The sequence below is a fragment of the Scyliorhinus torazame genome, chromosome 10 (assembly GCF_047496885.1).
Source record: "Scyliorhinus torazame isolate Kashiwa2021f chromosome 10, sScyTor2.1, whole genome shotgun sequence".
In the NCBI taxonomy this organism is placed as follows: domain Eukaryota; kingdom Metazoa; phylum Chordata; class Chondrichthyes; order Carcharhiniformes; family Scyliorhinidae; genus Scyliorhinus; species Scyliorhinus torazame.
Genome location: NC_092716.1, coordinates 192,441,145 through 192,457,999, shown reverse-complemented (window position 1 = coordinate 192,457,999; position 16,855 = coordinate 192,441,145). Strand labels below are relative to the sequence as shown.

At 47.9% G+C, this 16,855-nt stretch overlaps 1 protein-coding gene across 6 annotated transcripts in view; it reads left to right on the top strand.

Moving 5' to 3' along the window:
• btbd10b (BTB (POZ) domain containing 10b) overlaps window positions 1–16,855 on the top strand; it is a 115,567-nt gene that overhangs the window by 12,986 nt on the left and 85,726 nt on the right. For 3 of the 6 annotated variants that reach the window (XM_072466193.1, XM_072466192.1, XM_072466194.1), the window contains one exon: window positions 15,853–16,013. The exons of the other annotated variants lie outside the window; for them this stretch is intronic. In XM_072466193.1, the coding sequence (XP_072322294.1) occupies window positions 15,913–16,013 (101 nt within the window). In that variant the 5' untranslated portion in view covers window positions 15,853–15,912. The remainder of the gene's footprint in view (window positions 1–15,852; window positions 16,014–16,855) is intronic. 6 annotated transcript variants of the gene reach the window in all.

Sequence of the window (16,855 nt, the reverse complement as noted above, 5' to 3'; positions counted from 1 at the left end):
TTGTGAGTGTATTCAAGACTGGTGATCAATAGGTTTTTAGATATTGAGGGACATGGGATAGGGAAAGAAAATGGAGTTAAGGTGGAGGGTTAGCCATGATCTTATTGAATGATGAAGCAGGCTGGAAGGGCTAAATGGTACATTCCAGTTCCTAGTTCTGATGTTTTTGAAAGGGATATACAATGGCTGCTAGAAATCTGAAATAAAACAAATGCTTGATGGGTCAGGCAGCATCTTTGGTGAAAGAAACAGGGTTAATGTCTCAATTTGATGAACTTTCATCAGAACTGGAAGAAGTTAGAGATGTAATAGGTTTAAGGAAGTGTAGAAGCAAGGAAAGTAAGGAAAAGTCTGTGATGGGTGGGAAGGTCTGGACCTTGCACTATGTTGGAAGCTTTTCCCTGAAAACTAGAGGCTAAAATCATTTTGAGATTATGAATCAGCAGTTATTAAACAAAATATTGATTTTCAATTAACTTATTTAAAAATAAAAAATTTAGAGTAGTCAATTATTATTTTTTTCCAATTAAGGGGCATGGCCAATCCACCAACCTTGCATATCTTTGGGTTGTGGGGGTGAAACTCCACACGGACAGTGACCCAGGGCCGGGATTCGAACCCGGGCCCTCGGCGCCACAATCCGAGTGGTGACCACTGCGCCACACAATTAACTTATTTTGTTGCAGTAAGAAAAGACTACGCATTTAAAAAGCATGGGTTGAAAATTCCGGTGGCGGCTATGCGGAGCTAAGTTGCACATTCGGCGGCTCCCACAAAAAAACGACTTTTGGGCTCTTTTCCAGGCCCCCAATGGAATTTGTTTGACGCTTCCCGGTGTGGGAAGGAGATTACAATAGTGCCCCGACAGTATATGGCTTTTACCAGGAGCGGGGCGACTAAAATGGTGGTGGTGGACCCGAAGAAGGTGCGAGGGAAGAAGAACAAAATGGCGGCGGACGGAGACCAGGCAGCGTGGATGCAGTGGGCGCAGGAGCAACGGGAGGTTATCCAGCGCTGCTTCAGAGAGATCAAAGTGGACCTGCTTGAGCCGATGAAGGCTTCTATTGATAAGCTGCTGGAGACACAGACGGCCCAGGGGGGTGGCGATCCGCGAGGCCCGACAAAAGATCTCCGACAACGAGGACGAGATCTTGGGCCTGGCGGTAAAGGTGGAGGCTCACGAGGCGCTCCACAAGAAATGGCAGGAGCGGACTTTCAGGTGCGGCTATGCAGAGCTAGGTCGCATATTCAGTAGCTCCCGCTTGGAACGGACTTTTGGGCTCTTTTACAGGGCCCCCACGGCATTTGTTTGACATTTCCCGGTGTGGCAAGAAGACTGCAACATTCCCCTGACAGTGTCCCCCAGGAATGTTATGTCTTTTGGCTACCAGACCCGGCAGAAACAGTAAAAGATTTGGCTGCAACAGGATAAACAGGGCCTCTTCCAGCATGCAGGCGGGGGAAGGGCAAGCTTAAAGCTGCAAACTGACCTGAGGGCCTTTATCAAAAGTGAATTCTAACAGCAGAGGGAACAACTGTGAAAAGATCTCACCAAGACCACTGAAGAAGCGGGGACGAGGCTTCCGGTGGCGGCCATGGAGGAGTAGGTCGTGCATTCGGCAGCTCCCGTCTGGAACGGGCTCTTAGACCTTTTTCAGGAGTTTCCACAGACATTTTGGGGCAGATTGGTGAAGCGAACACTGCCAAAAGGATTCCCCCTCAAGACTTTTGGGCTCTTTTCAGGGCACCCAAGGGCACTTTTTCGACGTTTCCCGGTGGGGGAAGGAGTTAATACGAGCTCCCCGTCAGTATATGGCTTTAACTAGGAGCGGGGTGACAAAAAAGGTGGTGGTGGACCAGAAGAAGGGAGGGAAGAAGGACAAATTGGCGGCGGGCGGAGACCAGGTAGCGTGGAGGCAGTGGGCGGAGGAGCAACAGGAGGGTATCCAGCGCTGCCTCAGAGATTAAAACGGACCTGCTAGAGCTGATGAAGGCTTCTATTGAAAAGCTGCTGGAGACACAGATGGCCCAGGGGGTGGCGATCCGAGAGGCTCAACAAAAGATCTCTGACAATGAGGACGAGATCTTAGTCCTGGCGGTAAAGGTGGAGGCGCACGAGGTGCTCCACAAGAAATGGCAGGAGCGGTTCGAGGAGATGGAGAATCGGTCGAGGCGGAAGAATCTGCGGATTCTGGGTCTCCCGGAGGGGCCGGACGTGGAGGCCTATGTGGTCACCATGTTAAACTCGCTGATTGTAGCGGGGTCCTTCCAGGGGCCCCTGGAGCTGGAAGGGGCCCATAGAGTGTTGGCGAGGAGGCCCAAGGCTAACGAGCCTCCGCGGGCGGTGCTGGTGCGGTTCCATCGGTTCGTCGATCGGGAGTGTGTGCTCAGGTGGGCCAAGAAGGAGAGGAGCAGCAGGTGGGAGAACGCGGAGGGTCGGATATATCAGGACTGGAGTGCGGAGGTGGCGAAGAGGAGGGCCGGGTACAATCGAACGAAGGCGGTGCTGCACAGGAGGGGGGGTGAAGTTTGGCATGTTGCAGCCGGCACGACTGTGGGTTACCTACATGGACCGGCACCATTATTTTGAGTCTCCGGAGGAGGCGTGGGCCTTTGTTCAGGCCGAGAAGCTGGACACAGACTGAGGGTCGGGATGGGCGATTGGGGACTGCGGTGGATATGTTATGCCTATTTTTGGTTCGGGGGGGGGGGCCTTTGCATTGTTTTGGGTTTATTTTTCTCTGTGTTTTTCTCTTTCGGGTTGGGGAGGCTGGATGGGGCGGGTTGGGCACTGTTTTGGTTGGTGGCGGGGCCTGGTGGGTGGAGAGCGCGGGATTTTTTCCCGCGCAGAAGACTGCGGGGGGGGGGGGGGGCGTGACCGGGGCAGGGAAGCGAGGATTGTTTCCCGCACTTAGAATGGAGGGGGAGAGCCTGTGAATGGGGAGCGGGAGAGGAGGGTGTGCCACACAATGGGAGGAGTCGAAGGGGAGTCGGGAGTGGCCGTGGTCAGCAGGAGTCAGCTGACTTGCGGAAGTGCAATGGGGGGAGTAAACCAGCTAGGATGGGTCCTAGCTGGGGGGGTGGGTGGGGGGGAATCGAGTTGTTGCTGCTAAGATCAAGGAGGAGCTGGAGCGAGTGGGATGGGTCGAGACGGGGGTAATGCCGCTGTGGGGAATGGGCTGGGTGTGGGGTGCGGGCGCGTGACTGGCTGAGGAGGGGTCATGGCTAGTCAGTGGGGGAGGGGGGCGGGAAGCCCCCTGATCCGGCTGATAATCTGGAATGTAAAGGGACTGAATGGACCGGTTAAGCGGGCCCGCGTGTTCGCGCACCTGAAGGGGCTCAAGGCGGATGTGGTTATGCTCTAGGAGACACACCTGAAGGTGGCAGACCAGATAAGACTGAGGAAAGGGTGGGTAGGTCAGGTGTTTCACTCTGGGCTAGATGCCAAAAATCGAGGGGTGGCGATCTTGGTGGGAAAGAAGGTGTTATTCGAGGCGTCAAGCATTGTGCCAGATAATGGCGGTAGGTACATAATGGTAAGTTGCAGTGAGAGGGGATGATACTGGTCAATGTATATGCTCCGAACTGGGACAATGCGGGTTTTATACGGCGTATGTTGGGTCGGATCCCAGACTTGGAAGTGGGGGGGCCTGATAATGGGGGGAGACTTTAACACGGTGTTGGATCCTACACTGCATCGCTCCAGGTCTAGGACGGGTAGGAAGCCGGCGGCGGCTAGAGTGTTGAGGGGATTTATGGACCAAATGGGAGGGATGGACCCTTGGAGATTTGCAAGGCCGGGGGCTAGGGAATTTTCATTCTTCTCATGTCCATAAGGCTTATTCTCGAATAGACTTTTTCATTTTGAGTCGGGCACTGATAGCGAGAGTGGAGGATACAGAGTATTCAGCAATAGCCATTTCGGACCATGCTCCGCATTGGGTGGACTTGGAGATGGGGGAGGAGAGGGACCAGCGCCCGCTGTGGCGCTTGGAGGTGGGGCTGTTGGCGGACGAGGAGGTGAGCGAGCGGGTCCGAGGAAGTATAGAGAGGTACTTGGAGACCAACGACAACGGGGAGGTCCGAGTGGGGATGGTATGGGAGGCACTGAAGGCGGTGGTGAGGGGAGAGCTGATCTCCATCAGGGCCCACAAGGAGCGGAGGGAGCGGGGGGAGAGGGAGAGGCTGGTGAGGGTAGACAGGAGGTATGCGGAAGAACCTGAGGAAGGATTGTTGAGGAAGAGGTGCAGCCTCCAGGCCGAATTCGACCTGGTGACCACCAGGAAGGCGGACGTGCAGTGGAGGAAGGCCCAGGGGCGGTCTACGAGTATGGGGAAAAGGCAAGCCGGATGCTGGCTTCGGAAGCGGGACGCAGCTAGGGAAATCGGGGGAGTTAAGGACAGGGGAGGGCGCGTGATGCGGAGTGGGATTGGCACCAATGGGGTCTTCAGGGACTTGTACGAGGAATTGTACCGATCCGAGCCCCCACTGGAGGAGGGAGGGATGGGCCGTTTCCTGGACCAATTGAGGTTTCCAAAGGTGGAAGAGGGACTGTTGGCGGGACTGGGGGCCCCGATTGGGCTGGAGGAGCTGATTAAACGGATAGGAAGCATGCAGGTGGGGAAGGCACCGGGACCGGACGGTTTCCCGGTCGAGTTTTATAAAACATATATGGACCTGTTGGACCCGCTGTTAGTTAGGACCTTCAATGAGGCAAGGGAGGGGGGCGCTTTACCCCCGACGATGTCCTGGGCACTGATCTCCTTGATCCTGAAGTGGGACAAGGATCCCCTGCAATGTGGGTCTTACTGACCAATTTCCTTGCTAAATGTAGATGCCAAGATGCTGGCGAAGGTCTTAGCCACGAAGATTGAGGATTGTGTGCCGCAGATCATCCACGAAGACCAGACGCGGTTCGTGAACGGGAGGCAGTTGAACGTGAATGTGCGGAGGCTTTTGAACGTTATCATGATGCCGGTGAGGGAGGGGGAGGCGGAGATAGTGGTGGCGATGGACGCTGAGAAAGCCTTTGATAGGGTAGAGTGGGGGTACCTGTGGGAGGTGCTGAAGAGGTTTGGGTTTGGGGAGGGATTTGTCAGGTGGGTTAGGCTGTTGTATGAGGTCCCGATGGCGAGTGTGGCCACAAATAGGAGGAGGTCCGAGTACTTTCGGTTGCACCAAGGGACGAGACGGGTGTCCCCTGTCCCCTGCTCTTCGCACTGGCGATTGAACACCTGGCTATGGCACTGAGTGAGTCGAGGAACTGGAGGGGGTTGGTGCGGGGTGGGGAGGAGAATAGGGTGTCGCTTTATGCGGACGACCTGCTGCTGTATGTGGCGGACCTGGTGGGAGGAATGCCAGAGGTAATGAGGATGCTTAGGGAATTCGTGGACTTTTCGGGGTACAAGCTCAATATGGGGAAGAGCGAGTTGTTCGTAGTTCAGCTAGGGGACCAGGAGAGGGGGATTGGCGAGCTCCCACTAAAAAGGGCGGAGAGGAGTTTCAGATATTTGGGGGTCCAGGTGGGCAGGAGCTGGGGGGCCCTGCATAGGCTTAAACTTTACAAGGCTGGTGGAGCAAATGGAGGAGGAGTTCAAGAGGTGGGACGCGTTGCCGCTGTCCTTGTGGGTAGGGTGCAGTCAATCAAAATGATGGTGCTCCCAAGGTTTTTGTTCCTGTTCCAGTGCCTCCCCGTGTTTATCCCGAAGGCTTTTTTCAGGCGGGTTAACAGGAGTAGAATGGGGTTTGTGTGTGCGCGAGGGACCCCGAGGGTGAGAAGGGTGTTCCTGGAGCGGAGTAGAGATAGGGGGGGGGGGGTTGGCACTGCCCAACCTCTGTGGGTACTACTGGGCCGCCAATGCGACAATGGTGCGCAAGTGGGTGATGGAGGGAGAGGGGGCTGCATGGAAGAGGCTGGAGACGGCGTCCTGTGTGGGTACGAGTCTGGGGGCGCTGGCAGCGGCGCCGCTGCTGCTCCCTCCAAGGAGGTATACCACGAGCCCGGTGGTGGTGGTGGCCCTCAAAATTTGGGGGCAATGGAGGCGGCACGGGGGGGAAGTTAGGGCCTCGGCGTGGACCCCATTACGGGGGAACCACCGGTTCGCCCCAGGAAGAACAGGTGGAGGGTTTTCGGGGTGGCACAGGACAGGCATACGAAAGCTGGGGGACCTGTTTGTGGACGGGAAGTTTGCGAGCTTGGGTGAGCTGGAGGAAAAGTACGGGCTCCCCCCGGGGAACACCTTCAGGTACTTACAGGTAAGGGCGTTTGCCAGGCGGCAGGTGGTGGAATTCCCACGGCTACTGCCACACACAGTACAGGACAGGGTGCTCTCGGGGGGCGGGGGGAGATCTCGGAAACTTACCAGGTGATGCAGGAGGAGGAGGAGACCTCGGTGGTGGAGTTGAAAGGTAAGTGGGAGGAGGAGTTGGGAGAGGAGATCAAAGAGGGGACGTGGGCAGATGCCCTAGGGAGGGTGAACTCTTCCTCTTCATGCGTGAGGCTCAGCCTCATACAGTTTAAGGTGCTGCACAGGGCACACATGACCGGGACAAGGATGAGCAGGTTCTTTGGGGGTGAGGACAGGTGTGTTAGGTGCTCAGGGAGCCCAGCAAATCACACCCATATGTTCTGGGCATGCCCAGCGCTGGAGGAATTTTGGAAGGGCGTAGCGAGGACGGTGTCGAGGGTGGTAGGATCCAGGGTCAAACCGGGCTGGGGGCTCGCAATATTTGGGGTGGCAGAGGAGCCGGGAGTGCAGGAGGCGAAAGAGGCCGGAATTCTGGCCTTTGCGTCCCTGGTAGCCCGGCGAAGGATTCTCCTTCAGTGGAAAGATACGAGGCCCCTAAGCGTGGAATCGTGGTCAATGGCAGCAGCAACTCGGGCGGGGGGGGGGGGGGGGGGTTTACTTTATTTTTGTTTTTGTTATTTACACTGGAGGATCTGAGGGGGTGTATATACCTGTTCTGTTAAGTCGGGGTGTTAATGTTAATTTATTATTTATGTACAGGGGGGAGGGGGGTTTGGAGGGTTGCTTTTCTGGACTGTGTTTTGTACTTAACCCTGTTGGGTTCCTTTTTCATTTTGCTATTGATATTTTATGAAAACATTAATAAAAATTATTTTTTTTAAAAAGCATGGGTTGAAAACATCACACAACACCCAAACTGGTTTGATGTCACTTCAATTTCTGCAGGAGTATGGGTGGATAATGTGGGGTTATGTTACTCACCATCTAATGGCCTGTGAGTGTACATGCTTAGTTGGGAAGACATTTTTAGTTCCAAGTTCTGTCAGAAGCTGTGCGCCAAATGTTTCCATCCACCTTACAGGCAACTTAGTCTTTTAGAAACCAGGCTGGGAAATCTCCATCACAGACATTCTCTCTTCTCTCCTCCTCCTCCTCCTCCTCCTCCTCCTCCCCCCCCCCCCTCCCCCAATGCTGTTTGACCTTTTAAAAAAAATCGGATGCTGAATAGGCTGCAGTTGTTGCCCTCTCGATAGGTGTTCTGAGAAGACATTCCTCTTGAACCTTTTGTGCACATGCAGCAGGACCTGGACAACGTTGGGGTATGGGCTGATAAACAACAAGTAACATTGATGTTCCTCATCACTGGAACCATTTTCTTGAATCTTTTCCACACTGTTTCTAACGCCTTCGCATCTTTCCCAGAGTATGATGACGAGAGAACCGAATACAGTACTCCAGTTGAGACTGAATAAGTGTTCTTGCCTTTATACTCTATATTCCTATTCATAAAGCCTCAGATTTTGTATGCTTTATTGACTGCTGATGAAACCTGTTCAACCACCTTCAATGACTTTTGCACATATGCACCCAGGTCCCTCTGCTCCTGCATCCCCTTTAGAGTTGTATCTTTTATTTTATCTGTGCATGTTCTTACAACTAAAATGAATCACTTTACACTTCTCAGCATTAAATTTCATTTGCCATTTTTCTGTCCATTCCACCAACCTTTGTGCTTTTGAAGTTATACAGCATCCTTGTCACTGTTCACAATGCTTCCAGGTTTTATATCATCAGCACATTTTGAAATTATGCCCTGTACACCAAGGTCTAGGTCAAAATATATATCACGAAGAGTAAGTATCCCAACACTGACCCCTGGAGAACTCTACTACAAACATTCGTCTGGTCAGAAAACCATCCATCAACTATTGCTCTCTGGACTTCCGGTGGCGGCCATGGTTTGAATGGTCGGACATTTGGCAGCTCCCACTCAAGGCTGTTTTATTGGACCTTTTCCCCGTTTGTAGGGTGGATATTTTGCAGAAAAAAGGTGTAGGGGTGACTGGAGAAAAGTTTGACTTCATGGGTGGGATGCTGGATGGATCCACGGATCCAGAAGTGGGTTGAGAAGAAGGGAGCAGTTGGAGCAAGAGAATCTTTGTGCGACACAGGTCAAGATGGCGGAGGGTAAAGGGTCTGCCTTGCCTACCCAATGGTCGACGGAGCAACTGGTGGACTTTTTTAATTAAAAGTTTAGCTGACAGAGGAGGGAGATCCAGGAGGACCTAGCCAAGGCAGTGGAACTGTTAAAGTGGGAATTGACCATGTGGAGCAGAGGTTGGAGTCCCAGGGCCAGGCTATTCGGAAAATGGAGGATGCGATGGGGGAGCTCGAGGAGCAGCTTGCCTCGTTGGCGGCCATACAACATCTGAAATAATCTTATCCATCTTCCGGAAAAAAACTGTTGGAACAAAAATTGGAAGCATCTGGAATATGAATAAGAACCTTGGCAGGACCTTAAATTTCATCACTTGGACCCTCCATGCCAGAGTCAGATGCAGCGTATCCCACTTCTTAAAATCCTCCCAAACCTCCTCCACCAGCTTTGTTAAATTCCATTTATGCAACATTGCCCACTCTCCTGTTACCTGAATGTCCAGGTATCTAAACCTGTCTCTGGCTACCTTGAATTGTCGGACCCCCTAGACTGGCTCTCTGACCCAATTAGTTCTTTGGGAACACTTCACTTTTCCCAACGTTCAACCTGTATCTTGGGAACACCCCAAACCTCTCTCATAGGCCCATAATCCTCTCCATGATCTCCAGTGGGCCTGAAAGATACAGTAACAGGTCGTCCGCATATAGTGACACCTGGTTCTCCCTGGTTCTCCCTGCTCCTCCTCATAATCCCTTGCCACTCTCCTGACCTCCTGAAGTCATTGCCAGGGGCTCTGTTGCTCGCGCAAACAGCAGCAGTGACAGCGGGCGCCCCTGCATTGTTCCCCTGTGTAACCTGAAACTTTGTGAGCTCATATCGCTGGTCCGTACGCTCGCCACCGGTGCCACATATAACAGGTGCACCTATGCCACAAACTTCGGCCCAAATCTTCCCAGGACCTTGAACAGGTACTACTACTCCACCCGGTCAAATGCCTTCTCCATATCCATGGACACCACTACCTCCGGTACCCGTCTTCTTGACGGAGTCATAATCACATTTAACAGCCGCATTATATTACAGGAGTATTGCTTGAAGATTAAATACATTTAATACACGCCAAATATTTCATTGTTAGAAAATTCTGAATATTTTTATATTAATTGAACTATTATCAACTTCAAAAACCCAAGAAATATTTACACTTTGGACTCGGGAGGGCGTGCATGGCTCTCACAGTAAATGTTGTGTGCGCGTGCATGGCTCTCAACAGTAAATGTTGTGTGCAATCAGCACCCACCTCACTTGCCTAGGTTTTACGTGCATATCACTTCAGTCGTACATGAAGGTAGGAAAAAAAGCGATGTGAATGGAAATCCGTGGAATGTGGCAACCCTTCATGAGGGCAATGGTGAACAAAATGTCTTGTGTACTGCACTCAACACCGATCGGCTGCATGTAGCCCCTGGACCACCAGTTCCTCACCATTGAGCCATAAGTAAACAAATTCACCACTTCCCACATTGTACTCCCATTTGCCAGATTTTTGCCCACTCATTTAACCTATTTATGTTCCTTTTCAAACTCTCTACTTCCTCTTGACAACTTATTTTCCTACCTATTATAGTGTCTCAGCAAATTTAGCTACCATACATTTCGTCCCTTCATCCAAGTCATGGGGAGACGAGTGGTAATGTCGCTGGACCAGAGATCCAGGTTAACGCTCTGGGGGCAAGAGGTCAAATCCCACCATGGCAGTTAGTGGAATTTAACTAGAAATAATAAAATCTGGAATCAAAAGCTAGTCTCCGTAATGGTGAACATGAAACTACCTATGCCCGTTAGGGAAGAAAATCTGACATACTTACAAGGTCTGGCCTGTATATGACTCCAGATCCACTGCAGTGTGGTTGACTCTTGCCTTCTGAAATGTCCTCGCAAGCGACTCCGTTAAAGGACAATCGGAGATGGGCACCAATTGCTGACCTTGTCAGCTACACCCAGATTCCATTGAAGAACTTTTGAAAAAGTTATTGATTATAGATTGTAAATCGTTGAAACCCCATACTGACACCCATGGGACTCCACTAGTTACAACTTGCCAACCTGGAAATGCCCATTTTCTTCCTGTTAGCCAACCAATCCTTTATCCACTCTAATATATCATCCCTTACACCATGTGTTAACCTTTGATGTGGCACCTTCATCAAATGCATTTTGAAAATCCAAATACACCACACCTACTTGTACCCTTTCATCCTTGCTTGTTACTTCCTCAATAAAAATCCCACTAATTAATCAGTTAACCATGATTTCCCTTTTCCAAAACTATTGACTTTGCCTGATCACATTACAATCTTCTAAGTATCAGCTATAAAGTCCTTAATAATGGATTTCAACAATTTTCCCAAAACATATCTTAGGCGAGCTGGCCTATAGTTTCATGCTTTCAGTCACCCTCTGAATAACAATCACACTTTTCCGATCTGTTGGGATGCTTCTAGAACCGTGGTGGACAACCAGTGGACCATTTGGGTTCTGAATGTAGCCAACAAGACGTTTTGTTGACCACACACAGGGTTGACACATTCCACTGATTTCCACCCGTGTTTTTTTTCTTATCGGTTTGACTGAAGTGATACACATGTAAAGCAGGGCAAGTGAAAAGAGGTGCATGCTGATTGTCCACAACATTGTGTGAGCTGTGCACTCCCTCTGGGCTCGAAGTGTAAATTATTTTTTTTACCATTTGAATTTGATAGTTCTATTAATTTCATAACGTTCTATTAATATATAAATGATTAAGCATTTTCTATAACTCGTTATGAAATATTTGTCATGTATTCAATCTTATTTATGGGATAATGGTTAGTAAACAAGCCTGATTTCAATCTGTAACCCATTGAAATAAAGGAGGGCCATTCATGCAACCCACTCATGAGCCTAGATTGTCCATCATCGCCCTAGAATCTAAGGAATTTTGGAAGATTATAACCAATGCCACTACGATCTCTGCAACCACTTATTTTAAGCCCCCTAGGATGAAGGTCATCTGACCCTGGGGGGTAATCAGCCATAGATTTAATAGTCACCATAGGGATAGGCCTAGTCAGTGGTGCCCACATCCCGTAAATGAATAAACAAAAAAAATCCCTGCACCTTTCCCCCTAGTGATGGTGATTGTTTTAAATTCCTCCTTTCCTTTCACCTCATGATTTTCAAGTATCTTTGGGAAGTTTTCTGCAGTGAAGACACACACAAAATAGCTGCGAAACGCATCTGCCATTTCCTTATTTTCCATTGTTAATTCCCCAAATTAGTCGAGTGCCAACACTGGCTTTAGTTACTTCCTATTTAAATACCTGTAGAAAGTCTTAACATCAATTTTTATATTACTAGCTAGCTTTCTCTCATCCTGTTCTCCCTCTTTATTTTTTTCATCCATCTTTAATGATTTTTGGAAACTATCCAGTTTACTCACCTACCACTTTGCAGATTTGGATAGTGTTTCTTTCAGTTTGATACAATCCTTAACTTCCATATTTGGCAATGTAAGATGCATCTTTCTTGGTCTTTCTTTCTCACTGGTTTTTAAATATCTCCTAAATCCTGCCACTTCTACTGTCCTACATTTTAACTTAGTTTTATAGTCCAATTTAGCTGGCTCTGCCATTATACCCTATAGATAACTTTATTTTGGTTTAAAGCTTAGATCCACACTTCACCCCTTTAAAACTAAATGTAAATGTGAAATTCTATCATGTTATAATCACGATCTTCTTATTGATTAATCCTGTCTCATTGCATATTGCTAGGTCCAGAATGCATATTACTAGGTCCAGAATAGCATATTCCCTGGTTGGTTCTGAAACAAACTGCTCTAAGTTTCCAGGTTGCCTTTACCAATCTGATTTGTCCAATCTACATATTGATTAAAGTCACTCTGATTATTGTTGTACCTTTCTTATGCACCCATTTATTTCTTTCCGTATACACTGTCCTACAGTGTAAATAGTGTTCAGGTCAGATAAGGGGCCTATAAACTACTTCCACAAGTGACCTCTCCAATTCCTATTTCTACACAAACTGATTCTTCACCTTGCTTTTTGGAGCTAAGGTCGTCTCTCACTTTTGTGCGAATTACATCCTTAATTAACAGGGCCATTCCATCACTTTTTCTTCGCCTAGAAAGTAGTGAAAATGTGGAATTCTCTACCACAGAAAGCAGTTGAGGCCACTACTTTGTATGTTTTCAAGAAGGAGTTAAAATTAATTTGTTCATGGAATATGGCTGTCGCAGGCTGTGCGAGCATTTATTGCCTATCCCTAATTGCCCTTGAGGGGCAGTTAGAGTCAACCACATTGCTGTGGGTCTGGAGTAACATATAGGCCAGACCAGGTAAGGATAGCAGATTTCCTTCCCTAAAGGACATTGTGAACCAGATGGGTTCTTAGACAATCGACAGTGGTGTCATGGTCATTATTAGACTTTTATTTACTTCAAATTTCACCATTTGCAGTGGTGCAATTCTAATCTGGGTCCCCAGAGCACTACTCTGGGTCTCTGGTTTACTAGTCCAGTGACAATACCACTATGCCATCCCCTCCCCCTAAAGAGTTAGATATAGCTCTTGGGGTTAAAGGGACCAAAAGATATGGGGGAAAGCAGGAGCAAGTTACTTATCAGAATGGCGGAGCAGACTGGAAGGGCCGAACGGCCTACTCCAGCTCCTATTTTCTATCTTTTCCTAGCTTCATGACTTTTTGAAATGTCAAGCACCCTTCAAATACTCAGGTCCCAGCCTGGGTCACTGTGCAACTATATCTCTGTAATGACTATCCGGTCATTCATATTTGTCATATTTATTTCTATCTGTGCTAATAATTCATCCGTTTTGTTATGAATGTTGCACACATTCAGATTTAGTACCTCGTTATTTCCCTACCGTGATCTCTCCTCCCTGCACGCGCACTGTTTAGTTTAAAGCCCTCTATGCCCTAGTTATACAGCTCGCTGGAAAGTTGGTCCAGCAAGGCTCAGGTGAAGACCGTCCCAACAGTACAGCTCCCAATTCCCCCAGTACTGGTGTCATTGCCCCATGAATCAAAACCAATTTTTCTCACACCAGTCTTTGGGTCATGCATTAATCTATCTAATATTTACCCCATTCCCCCCATTGAAGTTATTGAAGTTGGCTTTCCCCCAGTTAATTATCCTTACTCTGGATTGTTCCTTGTGCTTTGCCATAGCCAACCTATAATAACAATGATCAGTATCGCCTTAACGTTCTCCTACTCACACTGGATCCACCTGGGACTCTCTAATACCTGTGAGGTTGTGGAAGCAGGGACAATCAATGCTTTCAGAAGGAAATTGGATTATAGGATTGTTCAAGGAAAATTTATCCAAAAGACATTCAGCACATTAACATACAAGGGCATTTTTAGGAAGTTTGTAAAAAGTTTTGGATTCCCAGCCCAGATCTCTAAACAATAATGCAAAGTTTTTTGTAGTTCTGTTTTGAGCTTGTCAAATTGAAACAAAAGTCCTGGTCTAGTCTTGAGTCAACATTCCCGAATGCAACTTTTCATCCATCAAATTACTAAAATAAAACCTCCAATATGAAAACGAACAAATGCCTCTCGTGTATGATAACGTAATGGTTATGGTATTGAACTTAACCTCGAGGTTGAGTTCAAATGTTACCATGATTAACTTAAAATTAAATTCAGTGGATCCAGTAATTTGTGGTCTGATATGTTACTGATATGCTCAAGGTTCTTCCATATCAATCATAAATTTTAGAAAAAACCTTTATAAAATACATATTTTTTTCTGTGGCATACATAACTCTGATATAGGCGTACATAAAAAAATAATAATTTCACACATGGATGGAAGTGGTTAGTGGGAATAGTACTCCTGATTCCTCAAAGCCTGATCCAGCATCTGCAAGGCTGAAGTCAGGATTGTCATGAACTACTCTCCACTTGCCTAGACAAGTAGCTCCAACAGCACTCAAGACCAAGCAGCCCATTTGATCAGCACCCCATCTCATCAGTACACAATGGGAACAGCGTGTACCATTCCAGGGACCAATTTTACCAACTGGGTGATCTTCGTGATCCACGCCACCTGAACTTCACGACCCATCATTTTTGCTTACCTTTAATGCGACAGGTAAGCCTGCTTGGTCCTCATGATGTCACTTGCTTTATCATTCAATGATACATTTTGTATGGGTTATTCATGAGAGGTCCTAGAGCTCACACCACCACTGCTTTATCCTGTTGTGCACTCTCCTGCGAAACTCTCTCTAGATTCAGTTGTGAGCTCCTGGCCTATTTATGTCTCTGGTCCTCTCTCTTCCTTAGTCCCAAAAGATCCATCTTCAGTTCTTCACCTTCAGTTCTTCACACAGTCCTGTTGCTTGCTTGCTGGCAGCTACAAAACAAAGGAAACTCTCCTCAGTAATTTTGTGCCCAGAGTTCGTGATGTCAGTGTACCGGGTGCTGACCTCTGTCACCACTTCTGGTGGGAAGACTAATCAATTAAAACATTTTTTAAAAAAACCTCCTGGGACAGCGCGCTGACATACGAAGGAGGAGGTCTGTGCGCTGCGCTCTGAACCTGCACACTGCTGCATCTGGCTGAGGAGGCACGCATGCGTGGGACGGCCAGCATTCTTGAAAGCCAGTCGCGGCTGGCATTTTTGCAAGCCGGTCGTGGCCGTTGGGCACTGCACTCCCGATCGCTCCACGACCCTCCTGATGCCTGCATGTGATCCACCCGCTGGTTGCGACCCTGAGTTTGAAAATGACAGCTGTTCAAGAAGGCACTCAGCACCACCTCTATAAATCTATCACTCTGCTGCCAGTGGTGGCACTGTAGATCTTATTTTTGTATTTGCAAAGTCCTCAGTTTATCAGACAAAGCAACTCCTGTGCTCCAACCAACTTGACACTGTCACAAACATAATCGTATAAACCCCATATATTGTAACAGTGGGAAATTGATCACTATAGTGATTCTAAGATTTACAGTGTTGAGGTCATTGTGGAGCAGGCTTGAGAGCTGTGTGGCCTACATCTGCTATTTCCATCGTTCTAATATTCTTAGAAGGAACGGACACTGGGCAGACTACAAGGAAAAAGCTAGAAGGGTAAAGACTGAAGTGGAGGCTGCCATATAAACATATTTTTAAAAAAATGGAAACTGCTAAGGACAGGAGACATTTGGCATTAGTTTGCTATGTAGTGGTGGAAAAGATTCTTGGAAAGATAAACATTGTAGAATTGACTTAAGTGATTTGTCACGTCAAATGCATTATGATCACGGTCATAAAAGGTCACTTTTAGCAACCGTATTCAACCTTTGACTAATGTAAATTAAAAATGTTTAGGTTTGAAAATATTTGCAATAATAGTATATATACTTTCTTGTAGGTTATGAATGCCTTGTGTGTGAACTAAAGGCATTGGCAAAGCGGAGGCCCTTAGAGTGGGATGGCTGCACGGCCATACCCTTATGATAGTAATTCTAGTGATCCAGAAAATTGGGATCGGCGATCTCACAACAGACCTCGCAGACTCTATAAGCACTCCAGGTAAGTGAGTGATTATAAACATTGCGATCTTGGGCTTTGGAGTGTTTCTTTACAAGGTCAATGTACTTGATTCATCAGCCCAGCAAATAGATGCTGTGTTGTGTGCAGATGGTTTGGATTTTTGGATTGTTTTGCTGCTGTCAGAGGAACTTACTTTTAAAAACAAAACATGAAAACCTTCCATTGTAGGTGCAGAATTTGGCTGACAATGCTTGTTATGGCTTGCAGCATTGAAGCGAGTACTGAAAGCATTTATAACCAATTATTTTTGTACCATGAGATGACTCTGTATTAACACCAGTTCAGTCCAGAAGGAATCGCGTTCCCCTTTGTGCCTGTCCCATGTGAACTACCACATCTAATCTATCAGCAATGAAATTTTTTTAGATGTATTACCGATTTCACACTGACAGGCCTGGTTGAGAACATTTTTTCCATGAGAAGGAAGGATTCATTGTGTTCCTGTTGCCATTATATGTTTTTTTTGGAAATATTTTTATTCAAGGTGTTTTCAATTATTTACTGAAAAAGAGAAAAACAGCAGCAGTAAACATCCTTCACAAACCACCCTCCAGATACCCAAGCCCCCTCCATCCCAGCCCAGGAAGTCAATTAACAATCTCCACCTCGAAGAGCAATGCCCACTGGCTCGGAGCCACCTTCACCCACAGATCGTGGAATCCAGGCCTGCCAGAATAAACCTGCGGTTGCCACAGATCGGTGCCCACAGTGTCATACTTTCCATCTTAAAATGCTTCCGGCATAGATTCCATACCTTTAACGACCGGGCTTGTGGTATTCCTGGCCGGCGAGAATGGAAGAGGTGCCAGTAGCAGTACCCT